This window comes from Lepidochelys kempii, chromosome 9 (assembly GCF_965140285.1).
Source record: "Lepidochelys kempii isolate rLepKem1 chromosome 9, rLepKem1.hap1, whole genome shotgun sequence".
Classification (NCBI taxonomy): Eukaryota; Metazoa; Chordata; order Testudines; family Cheloniidae; genus Lepidochelys; species Lepidochelys kempii.
This window is the reverse complement of record NC_136388.1, coordinates 986,622-1,006,194: the sequence shown is the minus strand read 5'-3', so window position 1 is coordinate 1,006,194 and position 19,573 is coordinate 986,622. Positions and strand designations below refer to the sequence as shown.

At 46.1% G+C, this 19,573-nt stretch overlaps 1 protein-coding gene across 3 annotated transcripts in view; it reads right to left on the bottom strand.

Moving 5' to 3' along the window:
* ACAP2 (ArfGAP with coiled-coil, ankyrin repeat and PH domains 2) overlaps window positions 1–18,849 on the bottom strand; it is a 121,108-nt gene extending 102,259 nt beyond the window's left edge. For all 3 annotated transcript variants that reach the window (XM_073358980.2, XM_073358983.2, XM_073358981.1), the window contains exon 1: window positions 18,623–18,849. In XM_073358980.2, coding sequence (XP_073215081.1) covers window positions 18,623–18,675 — 53 coding nt within the window. In that variant the 5' untranslated portion in view covers window positions 18,676–18,849. The remainder of the gene's footprint in view (window positions 1–18,622) is intronic.
* Between the last annotated feature and the right edge of the window lie 724 nt (window positions 18,850–19,573).

The window sequence follows — 19,573 nt, the reverse complement described above, 5'->3', positions numbered from 1 at the left end:
AAGGCCAATGGCATTTTGGGGTGTATAAGTAGGGGCATTGCCAGCAGGTCGAGGGACGTGATCGCTCCCCTCTATTCGACATTGGTGAGGCCTCATCTGGAGTACTGTGTCCACTTTTGGGCCCCACACTACAAGAAGGATGTGGATAAATTGGAGAGAGTCCAGCGAAGGGCAACAAAAATGATTAGGGGTCTGGAACACATGACTTATGAGGAGAGGCTGAGGGAACTGGGATTGTTTAGTCTACGGAAAAAAAGAACGAGGGGGGATTTGATAGCTGCTTTTAACTACCTGAAAGGTGGATCCAAAGAGGATGGATCTAAACTATTCTCAGTGATAGCAGATGACAGGACAAGGAGTAATGGTCTCAAGTTGCAGTGGGGGAGATTTAGGTTGGATATTAGGAAAAAGTTTTTCACTAGGAGGGTGGTGAAACACTGGAATGCGTTACCTAGGGAGGTGGTGGAATCCCCTTCCTTAGAAGTTTTTAAGGTCAGGCTTGACAAAGCCCTGGCTGGGATGATTTAGTTGGGGATTGGTCCTGCTCTGGGCAGGAGGTTGGACTAGATGACCTCTAGAGGTCCCTTCCAACTCTGATATTCTATGATTCTATGATAGCTGCCCCAAACCAGAGTGCTAATGTGATGATTTTAAGTATCACAGATGAACAAAGAGAAAGAACGATTGATATGTGGAACCCAGTAATTGTTGGTCATTGTGTAGCTTGACCAAAAGAAGGGACTGTGAAAATAGAAAGAATTATATTGAAATTATAATTCATTAAAGAAATGCTCCTTGAAGGGTTTGTTGAAATATAGTTGTCAGGAAGAGAAACATTAAGGAGTGTGAGACAATGGGTCTTCAAACTAATTAACTTGGAGCTCCTACTTAGCTAGGAGATTGGTAAACGTTAGTATGCAAATAAGATATGTATGTATATTTGTCAGTTTCTGCTTCCTCTTGTCTCTTATGTTAAATTGGCTTTCCCTTATCGGTTTAAATAAGTTAGCTTGAGCTTTTGCAGGAGGCTCACATATCTGGGTGCATTGGCAAAGCGCTTTGCTAATAAACAGAGTGGTCTGACGAATTTTGAGAGTAATGAATCTGACTTTGACAATGGAGAATATCTTATTTCCCTTATATAAATCCATGGTACGCCCACATCTTGAATACTGCATACAGATGTGGTCCCCTCATCTCAAAAGAGATATACTGGCATTAGGAAAGGTTCAGAGAAGGGCAACTAAAATGATTAGGGGTTTGGAACAGCCCCCATATGAGGAGAGATTAGAGAGACGAGGACTTTTCAGTTTGGAAAAGAGGAGACTAAGGGGGGATATGATAGAGGTATGTAAAATCATGAGTGGTGTGGAGAAAGTGAAAAAGGAAAAGTTATTTACTTGTTCCCATAATATAAGAACTAGGAGCCACCAAATGAAATTAATGGGTAGCAGGTTTAAAACAAATAAAAGGAAGCTCTTCTTCACTCAGCACACAGTCAACCTGTGGAACTCCTTGCCTGAGGACGTTGTGAGGGCTAAGACTATAAAACGGTTTAAAAGAGAACTGGATAAATTCATGGAGGTTAAGTCCATTAATGGCTATTGGCCTAGATGGGTAAGGAATGGTGTCCCTAGCCTCTGTTTGTCAGAGGGTGGAGATGGATGGTGAGAGAGAGAGAGATCACCTGATCATTACCTGTTCTGTTCACTCCCTCTGGTGCACCTGTCATTGGCCACTGTCGGCAGATGGGGTACTGGGCTGGATGGACCTTTGGTCTGACCCAGTCTGGCCAATCTTATGTTCACTCTGTAATGCAGACTCAAGAACATCACTCTCTCCTCTGCAGCCACCCACCGAGTGTGGTGCAGTGTGGTTAGAGTCAATCTCCCTGAATGGCCTCAGATGGATGGAAGGAGCAGTAGGGGAGATGATGGGGAAAAAAAACTTAAGGTCTGGCTTAATTAATTGTCTTTTTTTTTTTTGAAAGAACAAAATGAAAGTGACGATAGTTACCTCACCCTCTAATTGATGCAGGAAGGCTGGCCAATTTGTTACTCCAATCTCCTTGCCTCACTCAGGTGTTATGTCTTGTTTTAGACTATAAGGTTTGGGAGGCGGGAGCTGTCAGTCACTGCATGTTTGTACAGCGCCTAACACAATGGGTGCCACCTGTCTGAGGCCTCAAGGTGATACTCAACATATAACATTGAGTCATAATTTTACAGGAATAACGCATCTCAAATTTAGGAGATAATTTCCTTAGAAAGAAGAGATAGAACCTCGGTACACAAGGAAAGCAGAGCTAGCCAAATGCTACCATAATTTCTTCAGATTTATTTCAATTAAGTGAAAGGCTCAGAAGACTATACTTTCACTGGCAGCTGGCCAGTATACAAGAGTACAAAATTAAGTGCTATCTGTGGAGATACCCCTAGCCAGCAGCCTGTACATTTTCTATTTCTGAGATGGGGACAATAGGTTTTCATTGTTTGAAGTTTTATCAATGCCAAGTTGTACTGTAAAAACACAATGTTAGTAAAGTGACATTTTCAAAATCTGGGAAGAGTCAAGTTTCCTGCATGTACCCCCGATGCATGACTTGGACTAGCAGCTGTCTCCTTCAGACGAATATCCACACCAGTTCAATAGCATAAAATGGATAAGCAAAATTAGCTATAGATTATCCAGTGAATTCCAGTTTTCTTCAAATGTCTAATTTTATGGTGAAGTTACCGCAATCACTTTTTCATTTACTACAGTGTAGCTGCATTCAACTTCAAAGGCTGGCTCTAGAGTAACAAAAGTAAATAAAGCACCATTGCCATGTTCCATTTAATGAGGGACAGCTAACAAGTGAATGGTTTTGTGGTGAACGCCCTTTTGTCCTTTTCCCACTGTTCTTACTTCCTCACTTTAACATTTAAGGAGATTAGGAAATCTGAGCAATACAAGCTAACAGAGCTCTCTAACTCGGTCAAGTAGATTTGGGTTTTAGGTGGCCTAGGTAAGAGGGATTGACCATTTTAGTTAGTAGCTTCAAATCCAGAGCCAGTGTATGTGTTACTGTGGACAAAATGCCCATCATTTAAGGTTACTTGACAAAATCCTGTCCTCAATTATGTGTCCAAACCAACAAGTCCAGAGCTAAATTTACACTGCAAAACAGCATGACCCCAACTGCTTCCTCATCCTACTTCCCATTCCTCTGCACTAAATATTATGTTACACCAATCTGAAAATTTACCTCAAGACAAGAAAGGACAGAGTCAAAGATTCTCCACACGCATTCTTAAATTGCAAATACAAACTTGCAAAGCAGGCGATTCCTCAAATTCTAACACATTTCTGTACAAATTGAGTATTCATACTAACTTTTTTAAAGGCATCACTACTAAACAAAGTAATGGCAAACCTAGCAACTGAAAAAATCTTTGTCTCCAAACTATATTTATCGAGACTAAATTTATTTACGCAATTTAAATTTATATTTAACCTATAGTGGTCGTCAACCATTATAGAAGACCATCTCTTCCCTGGATATTCCAGCTGTAATTTAGCCCTTGTTCCTCACATTCCTATTTGGTAGATCCTAGCAAGAAATCCAAGTTTCAAGTATGTGAGGGATGGCTCCCAAAATTTGGGATTACTAAAGGTAGATGAGTAATTTTTGAGCATTTGCTTACATTTATCATGTTTCAAATCTTGAGACAACTGTGGGCATCTTTGAAAGTTAGCAGTATTAGCTCACTGTTGCCCTAACAACTCAAAAATGCTGTACCATGTTTGCAGTATCTTACTAAACATTGGAATTTTGTTTTCTGAGGAATTATGTTAGTTTTCTGTAAAATTTCAGAATTAATTTGCCAAATTGCAATGATCTCATACACTTAACTTAGCTTGCCTCTTGTACTTTTCTTGCAGAATCACCTGACCAATAAGTCCTTACTATATTCAGAATACTCAGCTTAAAACGGTTGTTAAAAAAGTACATTAAAAGAACATATTAAATGTATTCCACAACTCTTCTTTGCATATTAATCTATCACACTCATTATCATCTGTACGTGTCAATCTAAGGGCTTATATGGATCCCTTCAGCTAAATTATATATCACAAACATTAATTTGTCCTCAAAACAACCCTGTGAGATAGGGAAATATTACTATCTGAATTTTATAAATGGCAAACTGAGGAACAGAGACTAAGTGACTTGCTCATGGACACACACAGAGTCTATGGTTGAGCCAGGTTCCAAAACAGATCGCCTGAGTGATGACCAAGTCTCATGATTTTTGGCAGTGTAGGAGATATCATAGGACAAGTGGACTAGAATCAGGCTGAAACTGAAGAGAGAACAGTTTTGGTCCATATTCTCATCAGTGACAAACAACTGTAGACAAAAGGTCACGAAAACTAGGTGTCAGGAATTATAACAAGTAAACTAGAGAACAGCACCTCCCTAAATGATCATTTTCTTGGACATATCTATGCCCAAGTACATGAGGAACCAAGTGTACTAAGAATATAGCTGCAAATATAGTCTGTTTTCAAGTTTGTGCCTCTTTTCCCTTTGTTTTGTTTTATGTAATGTCCCTCTCCTCTCCCCATATGGCTTAACGTTATCTTTCATAAGTTTGGGTTGTTTACATAGTAAGGTCCTTGGAGCAAGAACTTGTGTTCATCTGAAGCACTACACACACACACACCACCCCAATGGCAATATATAAACTATAAAAAAAGGCAAATGGGCAGACAGAAGCGTGATGATTACATGCACACAAAAAGGTGCAACAACAAATCGGCTGACTGGGTAGATAGATCTGCTGGGATGAATATAAACTAGTAAGCAGAAAAGGAGAGACACAGGAGAGAATATTAAGTATAGATAAAGAAAGAAGCTGTATAAATAATCAGATGGTTGCATGGAGAGGAAGCAAACAGTGAAACAAACATTATCTTCCTATCTTGGGCTATGAAAAATGCTTGGGAAAGACCACTTAACACACTAAAAGAAATAATGGTTGTCCCAGGAAAGTTAAGATTCCTGTGTCAGAAAAAGAAAATTATGAAAGAATATATATTCAGAAAGTGAAATCAAAATAATTGGCATATACAAAATGTGACAGGTAACCAGAAGTCAGTAGGAGTAAACTATTCCTGGTGCTCAAGATGAAAAACAAGGACACACAAAAAAGAGTAGTTATCTTAAGTAGTCATTTAGTTTTCAAGAGCTGGCAACTGTAAATTATTATTAAAAGGACATTAGCAGCAGTAGCTCCCTGAATTCCTCATTGATAAAATGAGGGTGGATATTCTGCAAACAGAAAAACTTCTAGGGGAAAGAATAAGTGAAAAAAAGAACATCAGGGTCACACCTGGGCAGCAACTCAAGAGAGAAAACTGACAGTGCCAGGGCCAGCGATGAGGCACCTCAGAATTCTAAGAAGAGTGGACGTAACATTCCCCAAGGTTCTTGGCCCTGGAGAAGTGAGCTGCTATGAGATGGATGTTATGCTACAGACAGGAGTCCCAGAGCCCGAGGGTTTCCTGACAAAGGGCAGACGATCTAGCTCCGCCTTGCTTGTTGATATAGAACATAGTCACTATATTGTCTGTTAGGACCTGGACCACCTTGCTTTCTTTATGAGGTAGAAAGGCTTGGCAGGCCAGGCAAACCTCTGAGCTCTCTGACATTGACATGTAGAGAGCAATCATGACTGGACCAATGACTTCGCATGCTAAGATTGCCTAGGTGGACTCCCCACCTCAGGTCCGATGCATCGGAGACGGGGGTCACCGACAGGATGGAGCCACAAAGGGGACTCTTTCAATTACCGATGTAGAATTCTGCCACCAGGTGAATGACAACAGTACATGGTCCGGAACCCTGACCACCCATCCATTCTGTGCCTCTTGGGGATGTAGACTGACACCAACTGTGCATGCAGGGGCCTAAGGCAGAGACGCATGTGCCGAACCATGTAGGTGCAGGCCGCCATGTGTCCCAACAATAGCACGCATGTGTGAGCAGAGGTGAGAGGGTGGGCTTGCATGAACGAGATGAGGTCTCCCATGGCTTGGAACCAAGCCTCAGGGCCTAAGGCTCTGGTCTGAGTAGAGTCGAGGACTGCTCCAATTAATTCTATGCACTGCACTGGGGATACGATTGACTCTCTCATTTATTAACAGCCCCAGGTCACGGCAGGTGGAACAAACCACATTGAGATGCCGCCACTGCACCTGATCCTGGGACCGGCCCTTTATCAGCCAGTCATCAAGGTACAGATAAATTTGAACACCCCAATGCCGGAGGTAAGTGGCCACTGGCGCTATGCACTTTGTGCACACTCTCAGGGATGATGAGAAACAAAGGGCATTGCTGTGAATTGGAAATGGCGCTGGCCCAGCATAAAATTAAGGAAGTGTCTGTGACCCGGGAAAATGGAAATACATGTTTTAGTCAAGGGCGGCATACCAGTCTCCTGGATCCAGGGAGGGGATAACGGAAACCAGGGAGACCATGAGAAATTTCAACTTCTTGAGAGACCTGCTGAGACGAAACAGGTCCAAGATGGGTCTGAGGCCCCCTTTTGCTTTCAGGATTTACACGAAGCCTGGGGAACAAGCAGGGAGAACTGGAAGTCCTGGCACAGTCAAGGAATTATGATGCGATTGGAATAACAGACTTGGTGAGATAACTCACATGACTGGAGTACTGTCATGGATGGATATAAGCTGTTCAGAAAGGACAGGCAGGGCAGAAAAGGTGGGGGAGTTGCACTGTATGTAAGGGAGCAGTATGACTGCTCAGAGCTCAAGTATGAAACTGCAGAAAAACTTGAGTGTCTCTGGATTAAGTTTAGAAGTGTGAGCAACAAGGGTGATGTCGTGGTGGGAGTCTACTATAGACCACTGGACCAGGGGGATGAGGTGGATGAGGCTTTCTTCCGGCAACTCACAGAAGTTACTAGATCGCACGCCCTGGTTCTCATGGGAGACTTCAATCACCCTGATATCTGCTGGGAGAGCAATACAGCGGTGCACAGGCAATCGAGGAAGTTTCTGGAAAACGTAGGGGACAATTTCCTGGTGCAAGTGCTGGAGGAACCAACTAGGGGCAGAGCTCTTCTTGACTTGCTGCTCACAAACCGGGAAGAATCAGTAGGGAAGCAAAAGTGGATGGTCACTGCCTCCCAGGTTCCCATGAGATGGTCGAGTTCAGGATCCTGACACAAGGAAGAAGGGAAAGCAGCAGAATACGGATCCTGGACTTCAGAAAAGCAGACTGACTCCCGCAGGGAACTGATGGGCAAGATCCCCTGGGAGAAGAACATGAGGGGGAAAGGAGTCCAGGAGAGCTGGCTGTATTTTAAAGAATCCTTATTGAGGTTACAGAGACAAACCATCCCAATGTGTAGAAAGAACAGTAAATATGGCAGGCGACCAGCTTGGCTTCACAGTGAAATCCTTGCTGATCTTAAACACAAAAGAGAAGCTTACAAGAAGTAGTGGAAGATTGGACAAATGACCAGGGAAGAGTACAAAAATATTGCTTGGGCATACAGGAGTGAAATCAGGAAGGCCAAATCACACCTGGACTTGCAGCTAGCAAGAGTAAAAAGAAGGGTTTCTTCAGCTATGTTAGCAACAAGAAGGAAGTCAAGGAAAGTGTGGGCCCATTACCGAATGAGGGAGGCAACCTAGTGACAGAGGATGTACTCAATGCTTTTTTTGCCTCTGTCTTCACAAACAAGGTCAACTCCCAGACTACTGCACTGCGCAGCACATCATGGGGAGGAGGTGACCAGCCCTCTGTGGAGAAAGAAGTGATTCGGGAGTATTTAGAAAAAGTCCATGGGGCCGGATGCGTTGCACCCGAGAGTGCTAAAGGAGTTGGCGGATGTGATTGCAGAGCCATTGGCCATTATCTTTGAAAACTCATGGAGATCGGGGGAAGTCCCGGACGACTGGAAAAAGGCTAATGTAGTGCCCATCTTTAAAAAAGGGAAGGACGATCCTGGGAACTACAGGCCAGTCAGCCTCACCTCAGTCCCTGGAAAAATCATGGAGCAGGTCCTCAAGGAATCAATTCTGAAGCACTTAGAGGAGAGGAAAGTGATCAGGAACAGTCAGCATGGATTCACCAAGGGAAGGTCATGCCTGACTAATCTAATCGCCTTCTATGATGAGATTACTGGTTCTGTGGATGAAGGGAAAGCAGTGGATGTATTGTATCTTGACTTTAGCAAAGCTTTTGACACGGTCTCCCACGGTATTCTTGCCAGCAAGTTAAAGAAGTATGGGCTGGATGAATGGACTATAAGGTGGACAGAAAGCTGGCTAGATTGTCGGGCTCAACGGGTAGTGATCAATGGCTCCATGTCTAGTTGGCAGCCAGTATCAAGCGGAGTGCCCCAAGGGTCGGTCCTGGGGCCGGTTTTGTTCAATATCTTCATTAATGATCTGGAGGATGGTGTGGATTGCACCCTCAGCAAGTTTGCAGAGGACACTAAACTGGGAGGAGAGGTAGATACGGTGGAGGGTAGGGATAGGATACAGAGGGACCTAGACAAACTGGAGGATTGGGCCGAAAGAAATCTGATGAGGTTCAACAAGGACAAGTGCAGAGTCCTGCACTTAGGACGGAAGAATCCAGTGCACCGCTACAGACTAGGGACCGAATGGCTCGGCAGCAGTTCTGCAGAAAAGAACCTAGGGGTGACAGTGGATGAGAAGCTGGATATGAGTCAACAGTGTGCCCTTGTTTCTAAGAAGGCCAATGGCATTTTGGGGTGTATAAGTAGGGGCATTGCCAGCAGATCGAGGGACGTGATCGTTCCCCTCCATTCGACACTGGTGAGGCCTCATCTGGAGTACTGTGTCCACTTTTGGGCCCCACACTACAAGACGGATGTGGAAAAATTGGAAAGAGTCCAGCGGAGGGCAACAAAAATGATTAGGGGACTGGAACACATGACTTATGAGGAGAGGCTAAGGGAACCAGGGATGTTTAGTCTACGGAAGAGAAGAACGAGGGGGGATTTGATAGCTGCTTTCAACTACCTGAAAGGGGGTTCCAAAGAGGATGGCTCCAGACTGTTCTCCATGGTAGCAGATGACTGGACAAGGAGTAATGGTCTCAAGTTGCAGTGGGGGAGATTTAGGTTGGATATTAGGAAAAACTTTTTCACTACGAGGGTGGTGAAACACTAGCATGAGTTACCTCGGGAGGTGGTGGAATCTCCTTCCTTAGAAGTTTTTAAGGTCAGGCTTGACAAAGCCCTGGCTGGGATGATTTAACTGGGGATCGGTCCTGCTTTGAGCAGGGGGTTGGACTAGATGACCTCCTGAGGTCCCTTTCAACCCTGATATTCTAGGATATTCTATGATTAGGAAGTAGTGGGAATAGAATCCCTTTCCCTTCATGTTCTGAGGTACTTCCTCCACTGCCCCCAGGCGCAGGAGATTTTCGACCTCCTAGACAAGCAGCTGCTTGTAAGAAGAGTCCCTGAAAGGGATGGGGAAGGGGGGTGGAAGAGAGGGTTGTCTATGAACTGTAGGGTGTAACCTGAGGATATTACTTCCAGCACCCAACGGTCTGAGGTTAGCCAAGACCAGGCCAACTGGAAGGGGCGGAGGCGATCAAGGAAAGAGAGGGAGGGTAGATCAAGTGAAGTGACTGGGGTGTAATCCTTGAGCACACCCTCAAAATGACTGCTTCTGGCGTCCCTGGTTTCTGGGAGGGTCAGGCTGAGCAGACAGGTGGGAAGATGATGGTATTGCCATTTAGACCCTTGTCTCTGTCCTTTCTCCTGTAGGAACCTGATCGGGGAGCTCCCCAGGACCTAGACTGCGGGGGCAGAGGACAGAACGGCTTCCTGGCCTGCTGAGGAGTGTGAATGCCCAAGGAGCAGAGGGTGGAGCGGCAGTCTTTAAGGCCCTGAGCTTGGAAAAGAGCATCACCCTCTCAAATGGGAGGTCCTGAATAGTGGCCTGCATCTCCTGGGACAACCTGGAGGACTGCAACCAGGAGCTGCACCTCATGGCCACCGCAGAGGCAACCATCCTGGCCTCTGAGTCAACAGCGTCCAAGGCCATTTGCCACTGCAGTACCCTCGTCCACCAAAGTGACAAACTCCTGGGCTCAATCCTGTGGGATGGCCTCTTTGAATTTGTTAAGGGAATCCCATAGGTTAAAACTGTACCTGCCTATCAGTGCCTGGTGATTAGACACCCAGATTTGTAGGCTGACTGTTGAATAAATCTTCCTGCCAAATAAATCAGGTCTCTTGGCATCTTTGTTCTTGGGTGTGTCACTAATGTGGCCCTACCTGTCCTATTTGTTCACAGCGTACACGACCAGTGACGTTGCTGGAGGGTGCATGTAGAGTTATTCGAACCCTTTCGTAGGGACGTAATATTTCTTTGCCACCTTCTTAGAAGTTGACAGAATGGAAGAGGGGGTTTGTCACAGTGATTTGACAATTTTAAGGACGCCTGGGTGAACAGACAACATGACCCGGGCTGGGGTAGATGAGGTTATAAGGTTAAATAGGTAATTAGACTCCTCCGCAACCTCCTCAGACTGTAGGTTCAAGTTAGCAACCACCCTTTTGAGGAGGGTCTGGTGCACACTGAAGCCGTCAGAGGACTGCCTGTTTGGGAGGGATCTACCACCGCTTCGTCCGGGGACAACTCCTGCTCAAACGGTACCAGGGAAAGGGGACTGGTGCCGTGACCAGGAGCAGCCCTGCCTGGGCGGGGACCAATGACTGGGAAACTATCTAGGCAAAGATGACCTGGACCACGGCGATCTCTGATGGGAAGCTTGCCGATACCTGTGGTATGGGGACCGGCACCGAGAGTCTGGCGTCCCACGTCTTGTAGGTGGGGAGTGTGTCAAAGACCTCGGCCTTCTGGTCGGAGACCTAGGATACGGTGCTGGGGTCCACGGCCGCAGAGATGGAGATCTGCGCCTGCAGCCCGGTGACCAAGGTGCTCCACTGCCCTATGAGGCAGTCCCATGATCAGCTGGCCCTTAGATGTCAGGGTCTTAGCCAAGTCTTCCGCCTGATGCAGTGCCTGTGGTGCCAGTCAACCTACTTATTCTTTAGCCGCCAGGGCCACTTCAGACTATGAGGGTCCTGGGAGAGACCAGGGTCTCCTGCCACTCCCCAGAGGCGGATCCCTGGTTGGGCTGGGGAGGTCCAACCTCTACAGTACACCAGCGAAGCCCCAAGGCAGTCACGTGGCCTGACATCGGTCCTTTGCTCAAAGCCCCCTTCCCTTCCAGTGTCAGGAGGCTCTTCTTTTGCCACTTAGGCACTGGTGAGGGGGAACGGTGCCGGGCGGAGCACTCCACACCGAAGCCAAAGTACTCAGCATGGGGCCGAGTGGGAGGGCTCTGATGCAGGACAAAATGCAGCCTCTATGAGGAGGGCCTTCAAGTGGATATCCCATTCCTTTTGGGTTCTAGGTCAAATGTTTTTACAGATTTGACACTTTTCCTTTCTATGAGTTTCCCCCAAACACTTCAAACAGCTGTTGTGGGGGTCACCGATATGCATTGGCCTGCTGCACAACCAGCACGGTTTGAAGTTAGGAGAGTGGAGCATGCCCTGCTCCGGGACGAAATCCCAGCTGGGTCTCTAACTGCCAACTAATCTAACACTTAACAGCTAACTAAAATATACAAAAGAAGATAAACTATATACAAAGAAGATAAGAAAAGCTGTAAAAATCACTAATGCTCTTACCATCTGCAAGACAAGGTACTCCAACCAACCATCAACAGACAGGAAGAAGGAACAGAGAGGGTGTTGAGTCCGCGGCACCTAATATACCGACACATTAGCGCGGCACTCAAAGGGATGCTGAATCCCACCCTACAGATAGCGCTTAGGCAAAAGTCTCCAACACCTAGAATGGAATAGACATGAGCAAGCACTCGAAGAAGAACCAAAGTTAAGAATTACTATAACCCGGTCTACACTAGTTAGATTGACATAAGGCAGTTTACATCGACCTAATTCTGTGTCTACATTGCAATGTTGCTTCTGCTGATGTAAGTCACCCACTACACCGACCTATGAACTCCATGTCTGTGAGAGATGTCACGCTTAGGTCAATGTAATTAGGGCAATGCAGTGTCCGTGTAAACACTGCGTTACTTACAATACCCGCTGGCTGTCATTCCCACGCGAGGTTCACAGCTGAAGCCCCACCGCCCCAGGACCAACAGCCTGGCCTGAATGCCTGGGGAAGAAGAGGAGGAGGGGCACTCCAGCTCAGTTTTACTCGGAATAAGTAACCAAAAATACCCAACCGCACCCATTACATGACAGAACAGTTTCAGAAAAGTAAGTTCAGCTCATAGAATTTTTCCTATTTACTCCCAGGTATGCTGTTAAAAGATACAATTCTCTAAGTTTAATATTGTCCATGTAAGTTGCTTATATTTGTCATTGGTAGATTAAGACCAACATTTAACTATTCACTTATGCAAACCAGTTATTTGAGTAAGCTGAGCACAAGGATGTATAACACATCAGTTTCCTCTTGTATTACTACCACAGTAATCCACATCCAAACATCTGCTTCTCACACAACTGATATAAAAATGCAAGAGAATTTTAAGAAATACTTGTTCATTTCTGTACTGTATTTTGTCATTTAATGTTAACAGCATTGTATTCCAATCGGAGGATTCTTCTGACATTCTCATTTTCTCTTCATAAACGCACTTTCTGAATCAAGAATACATAAGAATTTTATATTACACACTCAGAACATATGCAAGGGATTGAACTGTCCACTTTAATGGCACCTGTACAACTCATGTAATCAATCAAGGCAACAACATAAAAAACCCCAGTTCAGCACAGTTCAGCTTGCTTTCTTACAATTACCTGGATTTCAAATTGACAGTTATTTTGGTCAGAGGAGCTTATCAACTAAACTTTGGTTTCAGAGCACTGAGAAAAAATTCTGAAGTCCCCAGAATATTTGCCAAAAGAAGTTCTAGAACAACAGGCAAGACTATCCCATTTATGCAAGGTGTTTTCAAGCAAGCCTGTTAAAAAAAAGAAGTGCAGTAATCTAGTCCTGCAATGGCAAAAGGGTAAATGACTATTTCATGCTCTAATTAAGACAAAAATAAATTTAGGGGACAGAAAAAGATATCTAATCATGTATTCATATTTCTCAAACAACAACATTACAATTAACACAACTACTGGTTTTTAATATGGTGGCAGGACTAATCAAGTCACCATCAACAAAATATTACGCCGCAACAAAAAAAGCTGTAAATATTATTTCCATCTTTTTGGGAGAGGATTTGAGAAAATTCATAGTTCCTGATGGAGCACAGAGCTTGGAACCTGAAAGCCAGTAAGTTGTTGCACTGTTTAAGTGCAAAGTTCAAACAGCATTCTGCAACTGATTAAATTAGACATTGCCTATGAACCAAGCAGAATGAAAAATGTGTGAGCACCTAAACCATTACGACGCAGTAAATTACTGCAAATGCTACTCTGGCCTACGTTCATGCTTTATATAGGGTATTGTTTTTCAGATCCTCACAGAAAAAGAGTAAAGGGACATCTTTGCCCCAAAGAGCTTACAGTCTATATTTAACATGACACATCAAGCGTCATTAAAAGACAAAAAGAGAAGGTATGAGAAAAGGTAACACTTACTCAACGAAGCATGCACAAACCTTAATGGCTCCAATAAAATGGAGCAGCAGTCTTTCTCTCTTCTTGTTCCATGATAGTGAGGGATAACTGGTGTTATTGGGGTTTATTTAATTTCTCAGGGAAAGTAAGGATGTTATAAAATGAGTCTGAAGACAGAGATACGTAAACATCCTGATGTGACCAAGGGAGTTCTACAATTGTGGGACCAACCACTAAACAAGCTTTGTCTCCAGCTCTCAGTCTTATTCTTGTTCTAGACCACTACGCTGTTCCTGAGAAATGCGGTTGTCATGGAAGGTTTGGTTATAGACAGCTGGGTGGTGCTTCAGACAGCTTGATCCCAGCCCATGGAAAGGTGTGAAGATTAGAATTAGGATCTTGAACTTGGGCCAGTATTCTATGGAGAACCACAAATAGCACGAGACCAGTTCTCCAAGACTGCACTGGCTCCTTCCTTGCTGCTTGTGGCCATTCAAGCAGTTTATTTTGATGCATAAAGCTCAGTGTGGTTTGTTCTTCACTACTGGAAACACTGCCTCACAATCTATGTGATATCATGACAGATCAAGTTAGGGTGGGTCACAGTCCCTGAATCTGAACACTAGGGAACTGGAAGCCAGGCATCATCAATGGAGGGCCCTCAACTCTGGAATTTCCTCGCTCCATTATGCTGGTAGACAGAGTCCGTGAACTTGCAAGGTCTAGTGCAGTTAGCACAGCTGGGAATGAGACAGTCTGGGTTCTGTTCCTAACTGCCAATGATCATCATGTGATTCTGGTCAAATTATATTTTCTCTCTGCACCCCAGTCATCTCACATGTAAAATGGGAATAAGTGATATTTACTCACCTTTTCTAAGTGCTTTGGAAATCTCACATTTCATGCTTAGATCATGCAAATGCAAATCATCATTTAGTCAGGTGTTTTCAGGAAACAGGGATCTATTTTGGGGTTGGCATATGTTTACTTTGACAGTAGTTTAAAAAATTCACAATTTATTAAGAGCACACTGTGTGTGTGATAGGCACATTTTATAAATCCAGAAATAAAATAAATTTGATAAAACTCAATATGGGAGGGAAAAACTAGTATACAACTGAGCTTGAATGGTATGGATTTTTGTTATGATAATAGCAGCATGTAAGCACGCTGCTGGAAAAAAGTGATACAAAGGATAAGAATACTCATAAGGACTCAGATTTGGTTTTTATTTTCTTTTAAAGTTATCTGTAAAGGAATATTGGTTACTCTTTTACATTATAATAATATTTTACAAATATTTAGTGTTGCCTCTATAAAGGCTCAAGAAAAAAATTAGGAAAACTGTGGGTTACTAGATAGCAACAATAAGCCAAAACAAGCGTTTTTTGTTTGTATTTTTTTAAAAAAGGAGAGAGGGAGGGATAACTAGCTAGAAAATAAATGCAATGGATTTTAGCAGAACTGATTTTTGTTACCATTAGATATTTTTAAAAGATTTCCTAACTCTAAAGGTAAATTAGTCAATTGCACATTCCAACTTGCTCCTAGTTAGAGAAGATGTTCTGCATATGACAATTACCAATTCATATAGCTGCTCATCTTTGTGTTTAAAGAGAAGAGCTAAAATAAATTACCTGTGTTACTAACACCACTTCAGACAATTACCAGCAGCAGCAAGATCCATGAGCACTGCCCTCCTAAAACACTCAAGTACCTACCCACAGACAGCTGGGATTCTTACCAGCCTGCTGTCCTCAGACCCTGACAAGTTGCTCCACCTTTTTATCAGACTCTGACTAGCAGATATCAGATTAATTAAAAACCTACTACCTTCTCAGGCTTTAAAAGAGGAGAGAAAGCTTTCATTGTTTGCCCCACTTCCCAGTCCCAGTGTCTATGGTCTGCTTTGAGGAAGCTGGAGGGAGTTTCTTCTAATCTAACCCACTGCTCTATTTTAGAGTGGTAGCCATGCTAGCCTGTATCAGCAAAAAAACTGAGGAGTACTAACAATTAGTCTCTAAAGTGCCACAAGCACTCCTTGGTTGTTTTTGCTCTTTTAGGCTCTTCTGCAGCAATTTGTCAGTTTCCTAAGCAGCAGGGTGAAACTTCATTGTTTTTGTCAGTTTCATGATTGCTCACAGTATTTGAAGATTTTTCCAGTCCCACTTTCCTTCCTTGAGTCTGAATTTGTAAAATTTGTAATACATGACACATTTACAAAAGCTCTTGAACAATAGGTTTCAGAGTAACAGCCGTGTTAGTCTGTATTCGCAAAAAGAAAAGGAGGACTTGTGGCACCTTAGAGACTAACCAATTTATTTGAGCATAAGCTTTCGTGAGCTACAGCTCACTTCATCGGATGTATACTGTGGAAAGTACACAAGATCTTTTTATACACACAAAGCATGAAAAAAAATGGGTGTTTACCACTACAAAAGGTTTTCTCTCCCCCCACCCCACTCTCCTGCTGGTACTAGCTTATCTAAAGTGATCACTCTCCTTACAATGTGTATGATAATCAAGGTGGGCCATTTCCAGCACAAATCCAGGGTTTGGGGGGGACGGGACAGGTTACCTTGCATAATGACTTAGGCTTGAATAGAGACTGGGAGTGGCTAAGTCATTACGCAAGGTAACCTATTTCCCCTTGTTTTTTCCTCCCCCCCCCCACACCCCAGACATTCTTGTTAAACCCTGGATTTGTGCTGGAAATGGTCCACCTTGATTATCATACACATTGTAAGGAGAGTGATCACTTTAGATAAGCTATTACCAGCAGGAGAGTGGGGTGGGGGGGAGGTATTTTTTCATGCTTTGTGTGTATAAAAAGATCTTCTACACTTTCCACAGTATGCATCCGATGAAGTGAGCTGTAACTCACGAAAGCTTATGCTCAAATAAATTGGTTAGTTTCTTAAGGTGCCACAAGTACTCCTTTTCTTTCTTGAACAATAGTTATGTAATATTCTAGGTGAATTCAATCTATAAAAATAATAAAGTGTTTTTTGTGAGCTCACATTACAGTGCATTAATTATTCCAATGACTATAGAGGCTTTTCCTTCTAAGAAGTGGTAAATTCAAATTGACAATCCTTCATGCAAGCCACTTTCTCCATCAGCCAACTAGGGCGTGGGTGGTATTTTTGTTTTACAAGTCTTACCTAATACATTATAAATATGCAAATCACTTAGATGTCTCTGAGCTATACTCATTCATCACAGGTCAGGTTTAGTGCTTGACTGAAACTGCTGTTGTCAGTTCTAGTCTCTGGCAGTTTTGAATAGAATACCATGGGTACTGTCTAGTTTTTCTAGTTTACTGAACTACAGTACAGATGTTAGGGGTAAGAAAAATTGTACAATTAAAATGTTTGCTGGTTAACATTCTTAGCTAAAGGTAAAATAACTTTTAGTCCCCGAGTCTGCAGGGCTAGAACATATTCCTTTCCCAAAGTGACTAATGTGAGAAATGTTCATCCATGTGATATTAGCTAAAATATCCTATTGGGCTAGCAATTCTGCAGTATATATAAGGACCCGTTACCTGCTTTTCATGGGCTCATTTGTACATTGTTTCAGTCCGGTATTTTAACCAAATTTTCTGAAAGGCTGCTTCAGTTACATAAAACTGGATCAGCAGAGTACATTTTTCATTTGACTATTTACTAAGATTGGCAATTGTCACCCACAGCAGATATATTTCCATGTATTTTAAATTTGCTGCTTCTTTTTAAAATTCAAACTAAGACTTTGGTTCTGTTGCCCTGTATTTGTTTCACATATTAGAAAGGAAGTTATCCCCCAGTTATAAACAGAGAAAATGAGTCACATCAACAGAATCTGTTCAACCAACGTCTGACTTATTTGTCACTGTTTAAATATGGTTTGTGTTTTTAATTTTTGCAGAGTACACACAGGATCTTAATAATACTTGCACTTAAAAAATAAATCAAGACTTTTATCCAAGTAGTCTTTGCTACCCCCTATAAAGCTCCTTGTCCCAATTCAGTTCTCACAAGACACGCCCTGCCCCAGGGGCCCTCCGCAGGGCAGCTTCTTCATTGGGTGCAAGGTATTTAAACATATCAAGAGAGCCGCGTCCCCATTTCCTTGTTAGCTTTGCGTTTTAAGAGGGGGCGCAGAAAGGTCTCACGAGACCCCCATCTCCCAACAGCTCCTGGGGTCTGCAGACACGAATATGAAAAGTAAAACTTTCCAACTCTACCGCACCTCCTGGTGTGTAGGCTCGCAGAGCCCTCGGCAAGCCCTAACGATCCCGCACGTCGCCCCGCAACTCCCCGCCGCGGAACAGCTCCACGACCCCCCTCAAGCCGCCGGGAGCTCGCGCTCAGCGCGGACGGACGCACCCGCTCCCCGGGCGCTTCGCAGCGGCGCTGAGAGGCCAGAGAGGCGCCGCCGCCCCGGGCCGTGCGGGGCTCCTCGCGGGGGGCCAGGCTGGGCCAGCCGCAGAAAAAAGGGCGAGAAAGTCCGCTCGCAACGCGCCCGCGGCCGCCGCAGCGCGGGGTCCCGGGGGTCCCGCCCGGGGGCAGGCGGGCGGGCGGGGGCGGGGCAGGGGCGCGGGCGGGGGCCCCGGCGGGCGGGGGCGGGGCAGGGGCGCGGGCGGGGGCCCCGGCGGGCGGGGGAGGGGCAGGGGCGCGGGCGGGGGCCCCGGCGGGCGGGGGAGGGGCAGGGGCGCGGGCGGGGGCCCCGGCGGGCGGGGGCGGGGCAGGGGCGCGGGCCCCCCGCGTCGCTGCCGCAAGCCACGGGACGCCCCCGCGAGGCCACGGAGGCACGGCTGGAGGGAGGACCGCGGCCGCGGGGTCGCGGCTGGGACTCCGCCGCCGCCGCCCCCGAGCCCAGCGCAACGCGGTTCCTCCCGCGGGCTCGGCGCTGCGCGGGCTCAGGGGAACCCCCCCCCGGGACCCAGCCCCCCCCACCTGAAGCGCGGCGAGTCCTTCAGACACTCCTCGAAGTCCACGGCCACCTTCATCGCGGGGCGACGGGCAGCGACCGCGGGGCGGGGCTAGGCGCGCGGGGCGGGGCTCATGGCGGCGCGGGGCGGCCGTAGCCGTTGCTACTACGCCTACACGGGACCGAGAGACGTCCCCGCTCGCGCTCCTCCTGTCCCGCTGAAGGGACTGACAACCCAGCCAGCCAATCGGAAAGCGAACTACACAGGCTTGGCCAATTCTGGGGGGATAGAGGCGGGCTTCCTGCTGCGCAGCCTACTAGCGTGAGTGACAACCAGATTATCCAACCAGATCAGAAGCTGAGCCAGGCCTGGCCAATCACCAAACCCAGCATGAGGCGATGTTTCTACGCCCCGCCTACAGCAGCGGCACGCAGGAAGAGAGAGCCAATCACGGAACGCGACAGAGAGCTACTTCCTTATGCCGCCCTTTCTCAGTGAATGACAACCACGCAAGCCAATGGAGATAGACAAAGTAACGTCTTCTACTGCTGACTGACAGTTAGGTCGACCAACCTCAGAGGGGAAAAGCAGTAGGCGGGGCTTTGCAGCCACCGAGGAAGGGCGAGGGGCTGGAGCGGGACTGCTCGTCAGGGGGCGGCGACTCTGCGCCGGTGGCGTCGACGTGGACGGGGCGGAGGTGACGCGCCCGCCCGGCCCGTGGCTCCGCCTCCCCGCTTGAGCGGTAGGGCGCCTGCGCCGGCCACGGGGCCTGCGGAACTCCCCGCCGCAAGGCCCCGGAGCCCGCCCGGCGAGAGGTGGGAAGCCCGGGGCAGGCCCTGCCGGCGTAGGTCCGCAGGCGGCCAGGACCCCGCTGCGGGGCCGGCTGCTGTGCCGGCCTAGGCCTGCCCCTGCCCCTGCCCCGCAGGGACCTGCCCCGGCTAGGGCGACCAGAGGTCCCGTCTCCGTGGGGCGGTCC